Source organism: Triturus cristatus, chromosome 3_2, assembly GCF_964204655.1.
Source record: "Triturus cristatus chromosome 3_2, aTriCri1.1, whole genome shotgun sequence".
NCBI lineage: Eukaryota > Metazoa > Chordata > Amphibia > Caudata > Salamandridae > Triturus > Triturus cristatus.
Genome location: NC_140584.1, coordinates 1,058,666,088 through 1,058,682,354, shown reverse-complemented (window position 1 = coordinate 1,058,682,354; position 16,267 = coordinate 1,058,666,088). Strand labels below are relative to the sequence as shown.

The 16,267-nt window shown below is 46.2% G+C and overlaps 1 protein-coding gene across 1 annotated transcript in view; it reads left to right on the top strand.

Moving 5' to 3' along the window:
- The window catches only part of MYBBP1A (MYB binding protein 1a), a 418,097-nt gene that overhangs the window by 111,512 nt on the left and 290,318 nt on the right, over positions 1 to 16,267 (top strand). The window contains exon 9 of the mRNA XM_085649771.1: positions 9,546 to 9,835. Within this exon, the coding sequence (XP_085505897.1) occupies positions 9,546 to 9,835 (290 nt within the window). The remainder of the gene's footprint in view (positions 1 to 9,545; positions 9,836 to 16,267) is intronic.

The window sequence follows — 16,267 nt, the reverse complement described above, 5'->3', positions numbered from 1 at the left end:
GTGCAAAATCCGTTACCACAGGCACCTCTGTATCACAATACAAAAAAAAGGAACAAACCTCTACACCTAGAACCTTCTACAGAGGTTCTTATAGAGGAAACTATTTTAAAGGAAGAAGTAGAGGAAACTATACCAGTTCCTCAATTGCCAATAACCAGCAAGAACTTCCTTACCATTCCACCAGACCACTTAACACCTGTCTGAAGCTGTCTTCAACAGTTTCTTAACAATTGGAAATCAATCAACAGACCAGTTGGTCTTAGACATTATCCAACATGGTCATTGTCTAAAACTCATAACAACTCTTCCAAATATCCCACCTCGCAAACAAACTATCCACACAAAATCATCCTGCAAGAAGAGATAACAGCTCTGTTACACAAGGAAGTAATAGAACCAGTTCAACAACAATTTCAGGGAACAGGAGTATATTTACTATACTTCCATATCCCCAAAAATATGGATCCCTGCAGCCCATTCTCGATCTCGGACCATTAAATTATTATATCATATCAGAACACTTACATATGGTCACTCTCTGAGATCATTCCTCTAATACAACAAAGATTTGCAATGCAATCTGTCTCTACTTTGGGACCTTATATGTATTTAGCTATGCAGCACATTAGCCTGGGTGTTCCGGGCCTGAACGTATCCTCGGGGTCGGGTCGATGCTCTAGGGGGCCCCCCTCCCAACCTCCCCAAGTCTGGATCTCAAAGCAACACAGACTAAAGGGTGGTTAAGCGAGGGGAAGGAAAGGATGGGAACAGCGGGGAGGGAGACCTGTAGATGACACAAGAAAACAATGGTTAGTACCTGGACCCCCTTCCTAAACTCCTGCTTCACCACCCCCCCCTTTACCCTTTTACCGGGCCCTCACTAACCTGTAAAGGAAAAGAAGAATGAGCCAGCCCTCAGGGGTGCAGCGAAGGTCTATAGGAGCCAACGATTCCGGTAAGGACCATGTACTGCCAGGCACCCTCAGGGGAATAGGAAGGAACAGTACGTATGTAAAGGCCCAGCACTGCTGTCTTTTTGAAAACGTTCTATAGGTGAAGCGCCTGAAAGAGCGCGTAAAAGCAAAGGCAGATCGAGTGGCTTCAAATCAACCACTCCGCAATAGTTACCTAGAGCAGAGTTACATCACTCGTACTCCTAGTACCCCAGTTCATAGCATGCAAGTTACCCTAGGTATACAAGTTCCAGGAAGAGCAGAGTTACGTCACTCGTACTCCCAAGTATCCTGGTAGGAAGCACACAAAGTTCAAATGCACAAGGTTCAATGCTCAGGGTTCAAAAGCACAAGGTTCAATGCTCAGGGTTCAAAAGCACAAGGTTCAATGCTCAGGGTTCAATGCACAAGGTTCAATGCACAAGGTTCAATGCACAAGGTTCAATGCACAAGGTTCAATGCACAAGGTTCAATGCACAAGGTTCAATGCACAAGGTTCAATGCACAAGGTTCAAATGCTCAGGGTTCAAATGCTCAGGGTTCAAATGCTCAGGGTTCAAATGCTCAGGGTTCAAATGCTCAGGGTTCAAATGCTCAGGGTTCAAATGCTCAGGGTTCAAATGCTCAGGGTTCAAATGCTCAGGGTTCAAATGCTCAGGGTTCAAATGCTCAGGGTTCAAATGCACACAAAGGTCCTAGCGTGACGCCGAATCCAAAGGCTAACAACATGCCCCCAGCACTGAACAAACAAAGGTGTGGTGTCACGGACACCCTTACCCAACCTCTAGTTGCCGCCGCGAACTCCGAATGCCTGTGAGTTCAAAGAATAATCGGCAGCGTCTTCCGCCGACTGCCGCGACTACATCGGATGCTTCCGCGTCACGTAGGACGCACGTAGGTGACGTCCCCACGTGACCGCGAGCGTCCGGCTGCCGGGAAGTGTAGTCCTTGCGCGCCTGACAGCGCGACGAGCGCCGCGGTGTCCCGCAACACTGGGTGCTGAAACATCTATTGTTCTTTAACATGGAAGGAAAGTAAGCACCAAATTGCGTGACACCTCAGGTATGGGACAACATGGAGAGAAATATTGCCTTTCAGCAGGAAATGGTATAGTCCAAAGCGCTGTTTTTAATATAAAATGAGGGCCTTCAATGGTCATATCACAGGAAATACAAGATTTGAAAAACAATATTGTCAACGGGTGCTCGTGGAAGACCATTTCTAGGGACCGTAATCTAGAGAATGCTAAAGTGATTCTGGTATTTTACTGACCTATGGTGGTCGTTTTCTATCAAGAAAGTTAAATAGAGGCAGTTGCCAGAAAAATACAAAAAGGGTCCCTCAGCAGAAAGCAATTTTGGTATTTTACTGACCTCTACTGGTCGTTTTCTATCAAGACAGTTAAATAGAGGCAGTTGAACAGAAAAAAGGTCCCTAAGCGGAAGCAGACAAGTCCTAGGGCTGATCTCCAGAGCCCACAAAGTACATTCACATACAAGTATATACTACAGTATATACAAGAGGTCTCGAATGCTCAACTTAAAAAGGGTACTTCATGGTGGATTTAGATCTAAAGGAAACCTAGTTCCATATACCAATTCATCCTGCGCACAGAAAATACTTTCTGTTTAAAGGAAAACATTATCAGTTCAAAGTGCTTCCCTTTGGGATTACCACTGCTCCAAGAGTAGTCACAAAATCTAGCAGTGGTAGCAGCATATCTGCGCAGGCAAAATATTCATGTTTTCCCATATCTAGACGACTGGCTAATCAAAGCAAACAATTTCAATCTTTGCAAACAAAACACTCAAAAAAACCTTAAATATCAATTAGGGTTTACCATTAACTAGGGTTTACCATCAACCTACAAAAGTTGCATCTACAACAAACCACTACTTGGTCATACCTAGAGGCCATGCTCACAACACAACTAGAGTTAGCATACCTAAACATATACAGAATACACAACATAGTAACATTAATTCAATAGTTTTAAGCAGGAAGTCAAATTCCTGCCAGAACAATTCTCATACTTCTGGGTATGAATAATGGTGTCCTGTATTTACATAGTCCCACATGCCAGGCTAAATATGAGACCTCTACAACAATGTCTCTCTCAATTATGGACTCACTCACTGAGTTACAATCTAGTGTTGGTAGACAGCCGCACACATCACTCACTGCAATGGTGGAATCCACAGAATCTAACCAAGGGGCGGCTGACTTTCCTAACAGGTTGGGGAGCACATCTCCACAACCTCACTATTCAGGGAGTATGGGATTCCAAACACAAGACTCTCCATATGTCACCTAGAGCTGCAAGTTGTTCATCTAGCAATCAAAGCCTCCCTGCCTCATCTACAAGGCAAAGCTGTCCTAATTCCAACAGACAATATGACAATAATGTATTATTTACAAAAAAACAGGGAAGTGAACACACACTCTCCAATTATCTCACTTGGCTAATATTGAGGTTAGCTATACACCACAACATTCACCTGCGAGCAGAACAATGACCCAGGGACAACCAGTCAAATTGCGGACTTTCTCAGCAGAACACAACAACAAGTCCACGAATGTGAAATTCACCCAAAGGTTCTTCAACCATACTTTCACAAGTGGGGGGTTTCCAGAAATGGACCCGTTTGCAAAAAAAGAAAACACGAAATGCCCACACTTCGCAAACAGGTATCCACACCATCAATCCCAGGGTAATGCTCTATGAATAAACTGGTTAGGGTTATTTGCATCCTCTTTCACCTCTCCCACTACTTCCATTAGTTGTCAGGAAACTCAGACAAACATCTCTCGTCATTATACTAATAGCTCCAACATGGGCTCGACAACCATAGTTTTCAACATTCCTGTAACTGTCTCTAGTCCCACATGCGAAGCTTCCCCTCAACCCGGACATTCGCACTCCGAACCATGGAACACCAAGACATCCCAATCCCAAAGAAATGAATCTTGCAATTTGGCTCCTGAAGTTGTCTTATTTGGATACTTAAATTTACCTCAAGAATGTATGAATATTCTTAATGAGGCTCATAAACCTACCACAATGCAATCTTATGCAGCAAAATGGAAAAGTTTTGTTATGTTCTGCCACAAACAAGAAATACATCAACACTCTTCTTGCAAAATTACAGTCAATTTATTTTACCTATTGCATTTACAAAATGCAGGGGTGGTATACACCTTTATATGATTACATCTTGCAGCTATTGCAGCACATCAACAAAATAGACAACACAGATCACTGTTTAATATTCCAGTTAACAAAGCCTTTATGGAGGGGCTTAAAAGGATAATTCATCCTGGTCTTCCACCTTCTCCAGCTTAAACTTTGACCTAACAAGACTAACGGGGTCCACCTTTTGAACCACTACACTCTTGTCAGTTGCAGTACTTTTCATGGAAAATTGCGTTTTTAATCGCTATTACTTCTCTTAAAAGGGTCAATGAAATACATGTGTTGAGAAGCCTTTCTTTCAAATACATTGTGACAGAGTAGTGCGTAGAACTAACTGGAAAAATCCTACCAAAAGTGGTTTCAAATTTCCATATTAGTCAATCCATTGTCTTACCTGTTTTTCCCCGCAACCAGACCGAGTTGCAGAAAGAGCATTACTCACGTTAGATGTCATTAATGTACTACATTCACAGTACTAAATCATTCAGAAAGACAAAACAATTGTTTGCCGCCTTTGCACCTCCTCATATTTGAAAGGCAATATCTAAATCAGATATTTCAAGTGGATAGTAAAATGCTTTCAAACATGCTATGTAAAAGCAAACAACAAGCCAATGTTGGTCAAGCAGTACTTAAAACTTATTTTCTAACAACTGCAGCCCCCACAAATTAACCACTGCCTAGGAAGAGGGACTGCTTTACAGGCTACACAAAGCATTTATATCTACAGCAAACATGCCTCAAACAGATTGTTACTTACCCTGTAAGCATCTGTTCTTGGCATGTAGTGCTGTAGATTCAAATTCGCCAACCCTCCTCCCCAATAATTCTTGTGTAGGTTGCAGTTCATACACTTTATTTCATAGTGCCTAACAACAACAAAAAAAAGTGTCTTCATGTAATGCAACTGGTGCTATGTAAAGCGCTCTGATACCCGATTCGGGTCAAGTTTGCGCTATATAAAACTCTGTAAAATAAATTTTAAAAAATACAAATAGTAACGCATGGACATCTCATTGCTTACATATACAACATTCGTACATTCTCATCTATCCACGGCAAAACAATCTGAAGATTGTGTCGATGACCATATGCTGTATTACCAAGAGGAGGCGTCACACACCCTCCACCAAGACACGCAGCCTGCAATGGCAGTCTGCATGAGTTAAGTGAGGGGTCCCTTAGCGTGTCACAATACATGCTGTATCCCTTGGGGACCCTCTTTAGTATCCATGCCCAGGGAACTTGAGGTACTATTTAGAGGGGTGTTAAAAATATGGCCAATGGAGGAAGTGCTAGTACAGTTTTTAGGGAACCGGGGGCCTGGATAGCAGGAACCCAATTCACTTCTGTAAAAAATGCATCAGGTACCAGGCAAAAAGTGGTAGTGATCATGTCAAAAAGAGGCACTTTACTACAGGCACGATTTACTAACAAAACAATTTGTGCATTAAATCCAATTTAACAGGTTAAATCTAATTTAATTCACTGGTGGGCAAAGAACAACTTTAGAAGTTGCCACTTTAGTTGCCCAATGTTTCCAGTGCCCGCTTACTGATGTACATAGGGATTGTCCTGCAGACCGCTTTCTGCCCTCCTGTGGAGACCTGCTAACACCTCCCAGGAAACGACACAATATCGGCCTGCATGGGAGAGAGTTGCTTCCTTCCTTCTGTAGGAAGGCAAACTGGTGTTCGCCCAAAAGGCTGCTTCAAGAATAAGCCGCCTTTAAAGGGCAAATGGGTAACAGTTGGGAGAGGGGCTGTTCTATTGTTTTCGCACACAGGCTGGCACTGGGTACAGGAGAGGAGAAGTCAGTTGCCAAACCGGTTTCTCCATGGGTAAACCTCTCCTTGGTAGCCGCACCTTTGAGCTAGGGAGCTCTAAGTGTCGAGAGGGGTCTCACCATGTTGGGAGTGGGCAGAATAGTACATCCTGGATTTATCCAAATGCAATACTTCCAAGGAAGTGGTCATCCGGAGGGAGGGAACGTGGTAGCCCAATTGGCTACTAACTGCATCCTACACTGACTGCATTTTCGGGAAGATAAATATGGCATCCCTGGCAACCAGAACTGAAATCTCGACCGACTTGGAAGAAGGCACAAAGGAGGACTGCCCTGCTACACCGGGTGACCAGCAAAGAGAGGCTGCACCGACAAGGACTGCACTTGCTGCACCTGGTGGATAGCGAAAAGAGGGAACTGAGCTTGCTGTACCTACTCAGGAGAATCTTTCTCCAGAGCCCAGTCAAGCCAAGAGAACTCAAAGGGCCATCTGACTGACCTCCTGATTACAGCACAGGGAGACACCAGCTCGAGTCCTGCTGGGGCAAGTTGGTAGCCCAAAGCCTTCAAGCCTCTACCACCACAGCCGTGCAGCATTGAGGACCAAGGCCTGATTCGCAGAGTTGCACTCAAGCTCGCTGAGCCCGGAAGTGCTATCTGAGAGTTGCAGGACCCTTAGAGGGCGAGTTATCGATCCAGGAAGGATTGGCCTGTGTCTGCGACAATGGGTGACTTGGAGTCCAGTTGTGACTTGTTTTCAGACAGACCATAGAGGACTTTGTGGGACTTCAGCCCTGCAACCATGACTCCCTCACTATTTTCGTGGACCAAGGAATCTCTGCACGAAGACCCCCTTCGACCGCGTCCCATCAACAGCATCCTTAGAGCATCTATAGCATCCTTCATTCCTTGAATCAGGACCATTCTATTGGGATTCATTGCATCGCGGATAAAGTGCCTCAAACTGCTGAAGGACTGCTTCTTCTGTGAAGGTAACTGTTCTGGAGGACCTTGCTGGTCCCCCTGTATGGCTCAGTGCCTCAGTTGGTAGCCACAAGTACTCTAACCACTGCATTGACACTTCACCAAGTTTTCTTTGAAAATGTTTTCAAATGTGCAATTAGTTGACTTTGCCAATGCTGTTTCTTGGTAAAATTGCCCCGCTCATTTTTGCTTGGAAAATCTATTTATCCTGAACCCTCCAGTGGATCTTTTTCGGTCCAGTATCTAAAATACTATAAAAATACAGTCTATTTTTATAAATTGGTGTTTGGTTTTTTTGAGTGTCCTGTCGATTTCTTCAATTTATTTGGTGCTGTTTAAAGGCCTAACACGTGTTCCTATCTGTAAACCTTGCTGCTCAGTGCCGCCTGGATTGTAGTTTCAGCTCTGGAGATTCCTCCTTCAGCATCTGTCACTTGATCAACTGCATTTCTCAGGTCCTACTGGATGAGAGAGATGTTCAAACCCACCTTGTTGACTTTTACCTTTAGTGAGGGTGCCCATGCCTTGGAATGCTTGGAGAATTGCTACGGCAGATACACCGTTCATTGCTTGTCCTTTCTCCGTGCCCTGCAAAAGGCAGTTTTATGGGTAAGAGGGCCAGTTGCAGGCTTAGTCCTATATCAATCTTTTCTTCGAATTAAGCAACCTGCATTTGTTTTTGACAATAGTTTACTTGTGTGGTACACAGTCAGAGACTGGGACATGGTCCGTCCAATGCAGCACACATTTGGAAGTGTTTCGGGAGGGTTTAGGGCTCTGTGTTGCAATGACGCAAACTCCCTATCACTGTAGCCCAGTGTTTTGACAATAACAATTTGAGCTTGGTTGACGTGAGCCATTCCCCATATTCAATTGGCTTTTCTTCTCCCCCTGATGTAATCCATATGAGAGAGGACCGGGCGAAAGAGCCACCATCTGATCGAGGTCAGCCTATAGAAATAGAGGAGAGGGGTAAGGTGGGCGGATCCTCCAGTCCATCCCTCCCACTCTGGTGGGAGGGATGGACTTCATCAGCCCCCTTACATGTGTCATTGGCATTGCTGTCTGAATTACAAATGTCTACAGGCCTGGGATCCCCCACGACCTGGCTCCGATACATCGCATCCTTCAAAATCTAGATTACCCCACCTGGAAGCGTTCAGCGAAGGGGAGAGTGGGTACACCAGGTCATCGGAACACTTGCACAAGGCACGAATCGGCCATAGCTTAGGTCTTCACTGCACTTCAGGGCACATTTTGCCCTTGCTGCAGTGAGCAGCAGGCAATAGGCTACCTGCACCCTTTTCTGCCCACAGCACAGCCCACACATCTCGCAGCCGTGGTTTTGTGGAAGCTACTACAGTGTCTCTCCGTTGAGATCCCAACAGGCTTCCTAAAGTGATCTCACCTGTTACTCATGGAGGCAGTGATGCTTGCATTGTTGGTGAAGCTGACAATTTTGTATGATTTCTTTTTTTTTTTGATGGGTGGGGGTGGATTAATTTGTGTTGTAATTCTTTATTGTTGGTCACAAGAAAGACTTGCATTAGAATTTCAAATGCAATGGTGATGTCCAACTAAGTCGTGTTACACCATTAAATAGTACAAGGTAGAGAGCAATACATGAAACTGAGGGAATGAATGGTGGGAAGTAAGCGGCTAGTTTGTAGGCAGCGTGCGGGCAGATATGTAGAGCAGTGGTGGGCCTCCACTGTATGTTGCAGTACCGTGGGGGCTAATAGGTGTCTAGCACACGTGGGGACAATACCGTACCCCCCTTATCATGGCCTCTTATAAAATTGGGAGGTGGTAGAAGGACATTTTGTATGAATTTGTTTATTGTCTCCAGAAGCCACATGGTACAACAGTGTCTCCTCTGCAACTGTCAGGTCACCTCCCCTCACTTCACTGCCAGCCGCCATTGTTCCGTGACTGAACCTTTCTGAAGGGGAAGCACTTCTCCCAGCTCTTGGATCGGTGCTCCAATTTACTCCTGCATGACCCTCCAAACCCCTGAGGTCTTGTGCATATCAATGGTCTAGTTGGGAGGAAAGAGTAGCTGGAAGCCTCAAGAATAGAGATTCCCAAAGTCATTGAAGGGTTGGCACTGTGCCCATTAATTTTTATGACCGTTGCTGACTTGCAGTGGCAAGGAAAATGCTGGGTCACTGGGCACTGATGGTGAAGCCTAAGGAGGAGAGGGTCTTCGGGTTGTTAAGATTTCTCTTGTCTAGTGAGGATCTGAATGCACCCTCAAATTTTGAAAGTGCTCTTGCTTTGATTTGGAATCCAACCTGGCATATCTAATTAGCACTAATATCCGATATCTGATTGATGTGCAGATCAGGAGTTCGAATGCTGTAAAGACTAACTCACCCTATCATTCTTCTGAGGGTCATAAATTGGGTACCATTAAATTAAATTTGAGTATATTGAATAATGGCTACTTCTGCGCTTAGAAACATCAAAAAGTAAATAGATTTTTTTTTAAGATCCAGTTTTCTCTTCGGTTTACTTTGCATCTCCTTAGCAATGCAGAAAGGTTACTTGTCTTACATATGTTTATATATTATTGAGAATTGTGTGGGACATTGAAAAGTTTACATTAATTGTTCTCTTTGGGTTTCAGCTTCAAGATCGATTTAAGTTTGGGCCAGAGATGGAGACCTACGTGGATGCATGCCTTGAGACTTGCAAGGATCCTGAAAAACAGCTGGCTGTTATGGTTGCATTCTCCACACTCACAAACCAAGGCTACCCGGTGGTGCCCAGCTTTTGGAAGGTGGTGAGGCACTTGCAACCAGCAGTTTTGCAGCAATATATCGACTGGCTAAAGAATATGTTTGTTAACCCTGATCTTGAATGCTGTCTTGATTTTAGCACCAAGCGTCAAAAACAGCACCAGGAACAAGATCAAACGTAAGTGACTGTATAAATATGGTTTTGATGTACAGTTGTTTTGAAAATTACAGCCTTACATTTGGCAGGGCATTGTTGAGCTGCAACACCCATTTGCTTTCGCAGTGGACTGAGATAATGGTGATGATATTCTTCCCAGTTCCTTTAAAATATATTATTTTTGAGTTGCTAAGAGACCTAACTTCAGAGTACGTACTGTTTAATTGGCATGGCAGAGAAAAAGGTGAACTATTGATCTTGTCACCTTTAAATGCCATTCATGATTTTAAAGTATCTTGTTCAGATCAGACTAGTGACTCTGCCAAGAAAGCAGATGGTTATTTGACGTTTTTCTTCTTTGCTAATATATCTATTGTCTCTGTGATACTAAGTGAGGTGCTAGAATTACTTAGTTAAAATGTTGTTAGTGTTGAACGCTGATATGTATGTGTTGATGTTTGCATGATGTATTCTTTTACCTTTAGACAAATGGTTTAAGGCTGTGTGAAAAAGTGTCCTCTTTCTGCATGGTTGCCCCACTTTTTGCTGAATTGCTGATGTGCTTTGACTGAGTGTGCCCTGGGCACCTGCTAATCAGGTACCCAGGGTCTATGTTCTTTCCCTAAAACTGCATTGAAAACAAAACCCAATTGGTATCTCTGGCCACAGGTCAGCCCCTGGTAAATGGTACCACAGGTAACCAGGGCACCGTGACCAGGGAAGACCACTAAGGGCTGCAGTACTTATTCTGCCACCCTTAGAGGCCCTGTACCATTACACTCACACACTTGCAGGCTGCGTGTTTTGATGCATTACAAAGTGAAGAGTCAACATGGCACATTTCCCTGTGTGCCATGCCTACAACCCACTGCCTTGGCATAGATCAGTCACCCCTCTAGATGGGTGCACTATACCAGTGGTGAGGGTACAGGTACAGGTGCATGAGCCCTGTGCCCCTACAGTGTCCAAGTCAATTCTTAGACATTGTAAGTGCAGTGCTGCCATTAAGAGTATATGGAGCTGGTAGTTTGTCATTATGAACTCCACAGTACCATAATGGCTGCACTGAAACTGAGAAGTTTGGTATCAAACTTCTCAGCACATTAAACCCACACTGATGCCAGTGTGGAATTTAATGAAAAATGCACACAGAGGGCATCTTAGAGATGCCGCCTGAAAAACGACCTACCTCTAGTGCCCAGGTTGAGTGGCTGCTTTCAGCTGCCACCACCATACATGTTTCTGAACCCCTGGGTCAAGAACCTGCTGCTCTCGGGGGCCTGAAACAATGCACATCCTGGGGCGAGGTGCTAAGCCTCCTCCCCCAGGATGGGCAGGGTACATGAAGGGGAAGCTTTAAAGGCTAACCGCCTTTGTGAGCTACCCCAAGCCACTTGCTACTTTCAGCAACTGGTCCCCGCTGGTTTTGACCCCCACTTTGGGCGGAAGAACCGGTGGGAAAAACAAGTGATGAAGAGATGTGTGCCCACCTCTACCAACTCCACCCCTCAGGTGGGAGAGGCGAGGTGAAGCACAACTCAGTCCCAGCCATCTAGCAGATGGGGGGGACCCAGCAAACCAGAGAAAGGCTTATGCTCCCCACCCACTGGAGGGTGGCATTATAGGGGGTGCACTCACCCCAGGGAAGTGACCCATTGGTCCCAACCTTTTTACCTACATGTAACGCCCCCAAAGCTAGTAGTTCGAGGCATATGAGCTGCAGATCACACACTAAGGATAAGATCGCCATCTGGTGTTGGGCTCGGATGATTGCAGGTTGTTGTTGTCTTCGGAAGAAGTCTTTGGACTCCTCCTCTGGACAACAGTGCGCATGGGCATCCACTCCATCCTCAGATTGTTTTTTTCCGCCATTGGGTTCGGAAGAACTTTTTTCCGCTCCAGCAGAAAACCTATTACAATCACTACCACTCTCCAAACTTGAATACTCGACGTCGAACTCGATATCGGACCGACTCCGGACGCGGCTGATGGAAAGGACACCTTTTAAAAAATGCCCCCAATGTGGAGCAAAGTTCCCTCATAGCGATCACCACGAGGTCTGTAATTTGTGCCTTTCACCAGACCACAACGAATCCAGCTGTCCAGCCTGCGCCGCATTCCGTTAGAAGAAAACCATCCGGGACCGGAGAGCTCGACGCCATATCATGGCCAAGCCGGTTCCGGAACCAGAAGTCATCTTTGCACAGGACGTCCCTGACGATGACTCCAAAGATCTACAAATCGTGTCCGAGGCCGATGATTCAGATCCGGGGCAGCCTGTGAGTACCAGCCCCCCTACCCCAATACCACCCAAATAGACATTGGTCAAGACTCTGCCAACTGGGCACAGTCGCGAACCGACAACATCTTCTGAAGCCCCGCCCTCGGGTCCGGCTCCGAAGAAAAGTAAGCCTGCAGGTGGCTCGGGATCGAGCAAACCTCATGTCATTGTGCCTTCGGCACCAAAGCAGGCTTCGGGACCGAAAAATCCATCGGACCCAAAACGTCACTCGGTCCCGACATCTCCACCGGCACCGAAACGTTCGTCGGCACCGAAATCTCCACCGATTCCGAAAGGCTCGTCTGCACCGAAAGGCTCGTCGGCACCGAAAAAACCACCGGAACCGAAAAGTTCCTCGGCACCCAAAACATCTTCGGTGCCCAAACACGTCCAAAACGACACAAAAAAGTCGGCGCCACAGCCGCCTTCGGACACTGAGGAACTCTTTCGACCTGATCCTAAGCAACAACGGATTTACATAAATCCAAAAACTGGACATGTCACAGCGGTGCCCTACAAGAAAAGGAAGCTGGACTCACGTCCTCCAGCACCTCCAAAGAAGGACTGTGCCACTTCACCCTTACGTCCTTCCTCTCCTCCATTACCCCCTATTCCATCCCCCCCAACACCACCGCCTGCACCTCTACCATCTCCTTCTCATACACCACCTCCACAGGATGATGATGATTTTGGGGGAGGGGGAGACCCAGATTTCTTCACTTATCCCACTGATCCTACTGATCCATTTACACTCCCGGACACAGCACCAGTAGATGACTGGACTTACCCTATACATGACGTGCCTGACCCCGCTCCATACCCCTCAAAACCCTCCCCTCCTGATGACCATTTAGGGTTCGGTCAGCTTATTAACAGGGCAGCGTCATTTCATGGTGTCACCATGCACACCGACACTCCTGAGGAGGATTTTCTACTCGACACTTTTGAGCACTCACAGAAAACAGTCCACCTTCTATTATCAAGGAAGTGATAAAGCATGCCACTGAGGTCTTTAAAGACCCTGTCAGGGACAGGGTTCTCAACCCCCGAATAGAGAAGAAATACAGACCAGCGCCACAAGATCCTGCGTACATTAAGGCGCAACTCCCCCTAGACTCACTAGTCGTCTCTAATGCCAGAAAAAGGGCCAACTCCCAAACAACCGGAGATACGCCGCCCCCAGACAAGGAGTCTAAGCTCCTGGAGGCTTCCGGCAAACGGGTTGCCGCTCAAGCGGCTAACCACTGGCGTATCGCAAATACACAAGCCCTACTGGCTCGTTATGATAGAGCACATTATGATCAACTGGAGGATCTCTTGCAACACCTGCCTGAACCTTTTAAAACACAGGCCACTGACCTCATACAAGAAGGCAAACTAATATCTAATGCCTCCATTAAATGTGCATTAGACGCAGCGGTCACCGCCTCTAGGGCAGTTAACACAAGCGTTTTGCTTAGACGCCACGCATGGCTCCGCATCTCCGGCTTCAAGCCGGAAGTACAAACCTCCATTCTTGCTCAACCCTTTAATCAGGAGCAACTATTCGGGCCGGCAGTGGACAATGCCCTAGAAAAGATGAAAAAAGATAATGAAACTGCAAAATCTATGGGAGCATTGCAGTCCACTCAACCCCGAGGCTCCTTTTGGCGCTCCTTTTATACAGGAGCTTCCAAAAATGTGGGAACAGACAACTCTTCCACATTCAAAACATCAGGTCAAACATCCCCTAACACAGGATATTTTAGAGGAGGGTATCGGGGAAACCATAATAAAGGCCGAGGACTGGGCAACAACAACAACACCCGTTCCTCTACAGCCACCAAACAGTGACTTGCCACAACTCCCCCCAGACCATTCCACTCCTGTCGGGGGCAGACTTCAACAGTTCCTACCTGTCTGGAATACCATCACTACAGACAGGTGGGTAAGACAAATTATCCAATCTGGCTACTGCCTCGAACTCATAAACCCACCCCCAAACATACCACTAGACACCGTCCCATGACGCCTCACCACCTCACGCTCCTCAAACAGGAAATACAGTCTTTGCTTCCGAAAAACGCAATAGAACCTGTTCCACTACAACATCAGGGCACAGGAGTATATTCTCTATACTTCCTCATTCCCAAAAAGGACAAAACCTTAAGACCCATACTGGACCTCAGACTTCTGAACCAGTACATACAATCAGATCATTTCCACATGATCACTCTCCAACAGGTCCTTCCGTTACTTCAACAAGGAGACTTCCTTGCCACATTAGACCTCAAGGACGCATACTTTCACATCCCTATGCATCCCGCTCACAGGAAGTATCTACGATTCGTGGTAGACGGTCAACACTATCAGTTTACAGTTCTCCCATTCGGAGTAACAACTGCACTCAGGGTGTTCACCAAATGCTTAGCAGTTGTGGCCGCATACCTCAGGAGATAAGAAATCCATGTCTTCCCCTATCTGGACGATTGGCTCATAAAAGCCAACACTCTAGACAAATGCGTTCTCCACACTCACCGCACTATTTACACCCTACACGACCTAGGATTTACCATCAACTATCCCAAGTCTCACCTACAACCCTCCCAAGTACAACAATACCTGGGAGCCACCATAGACACAGCCAAAGCCATAGTTTATCCCAGCATAGCCAGGATAGCCAACATACAAAGTCTGATAGAAACATTTCAAACATAACACTCTCTTCCCGCAAGAGTGTTCATGCAACTCTTAGGCATGATGGCGTCATGTATCTCCATAGTACCCTACGCACGCCTTCAAATGCGTCCCTTACAGGAATGTCTAGCACAACAGTGTAATCAGGCCCACAGACAACTTACCGATCTGGTGTTGGTGGACAGCCGCTCACTTCGCTCACTGAAGTGGTGGAACACCATCAACCTGTCCAAAGGGCGGCCGTTCTTGGAGCCCCTTCCACAAGTTGTGCTGACCACCGACGCATCTCTCACAGGGTGGGGAGCCCACCTCCTTCAACACACCACTCGGACGGTGGACCATTCAACAAAAACAGTTCCACATCAATCACCTAGAACTTCTAGCGGTGTTCCTAGCACTGAAATCCTTCCAAGTGCATCTCCAGAACAAAACTGTCCTCATCCGCACGGACAACATGACCACAATGTATTACATACAGAAACAAGGAGGGACACATTCTCTGCAACTGTCCCAACTGGCGCAACAAATTTGGAGATGGGCAATTCCCCGGAACATCTACCTGCTAGCAGAACACCTCCCAGGGGTTCAGAACCAGGTGGCAGACCTCTTAAGTCGCCACACACAGCAGATACACGAATGGGAACTACACCCCAAAGTCTTACTCCCATTCTTCCAAAAGTGGGGACAACCAGACATAGACCTGTTTGCCACACCAGAAAACGCAAAATGCCCAACCTTCGCCGCCAGGTTCCCACACCCGCGGTCAAAGGGCAATGCAATATGGATGAACTGGTCAGGCAGATTTGCGTACGCTTTTCCGCCTCTCCCTCTCATTCCATTTGTGGTACGCAAACTGAAACAGTCGCTGACACTCATCCTAGTGGCTCCCACTTGGGCACGTCAACCCTGGTTCACCACACTTTTGGAACTATCACTAGTTCCACATCAAAAACTCCATCTCTCCCCGGATCTCTTAACCCAGAACCATGGAGAAATCAGACACCCAGATCCTCAAACACTGAATTTGGCAATCTGGCTCCTGAAGTCTTAGAGTTCGGGTACCTCAACCTTCCTCCAGACTGTATGAATATCATTAAAGAAGCCAGGAGACCTACTACTAGGGCGTGCTATGCTGCAAAATGGAAACGATTTGCCATTTACTGCGCTAACAATGACATACAACCACTGGATGCTTCCATCCAAAACATAATTTGCTATTTATTACACTTCCAAAGATGCAATTTAGCGTATTCCTCTATACGTCTACATCTAGCGGCATTAGCTGCCTATTTGCAAAATAGACAACACCTGTCCCTCTTCAAGGTACCGGCCATTAAAGCATTTATGGAGGGTCTTAAAAGAATCATTCCTCCGGGGTTACCACCTTCCCCGGTGTGGAACCTTAACATTGTTCTAACAAGGCTCATGGGTCCCCCATTTGAACCAATGCACAAATGCGAACTGCAGTTCCTAACATGGAAAGTGGCTTTCCTCAT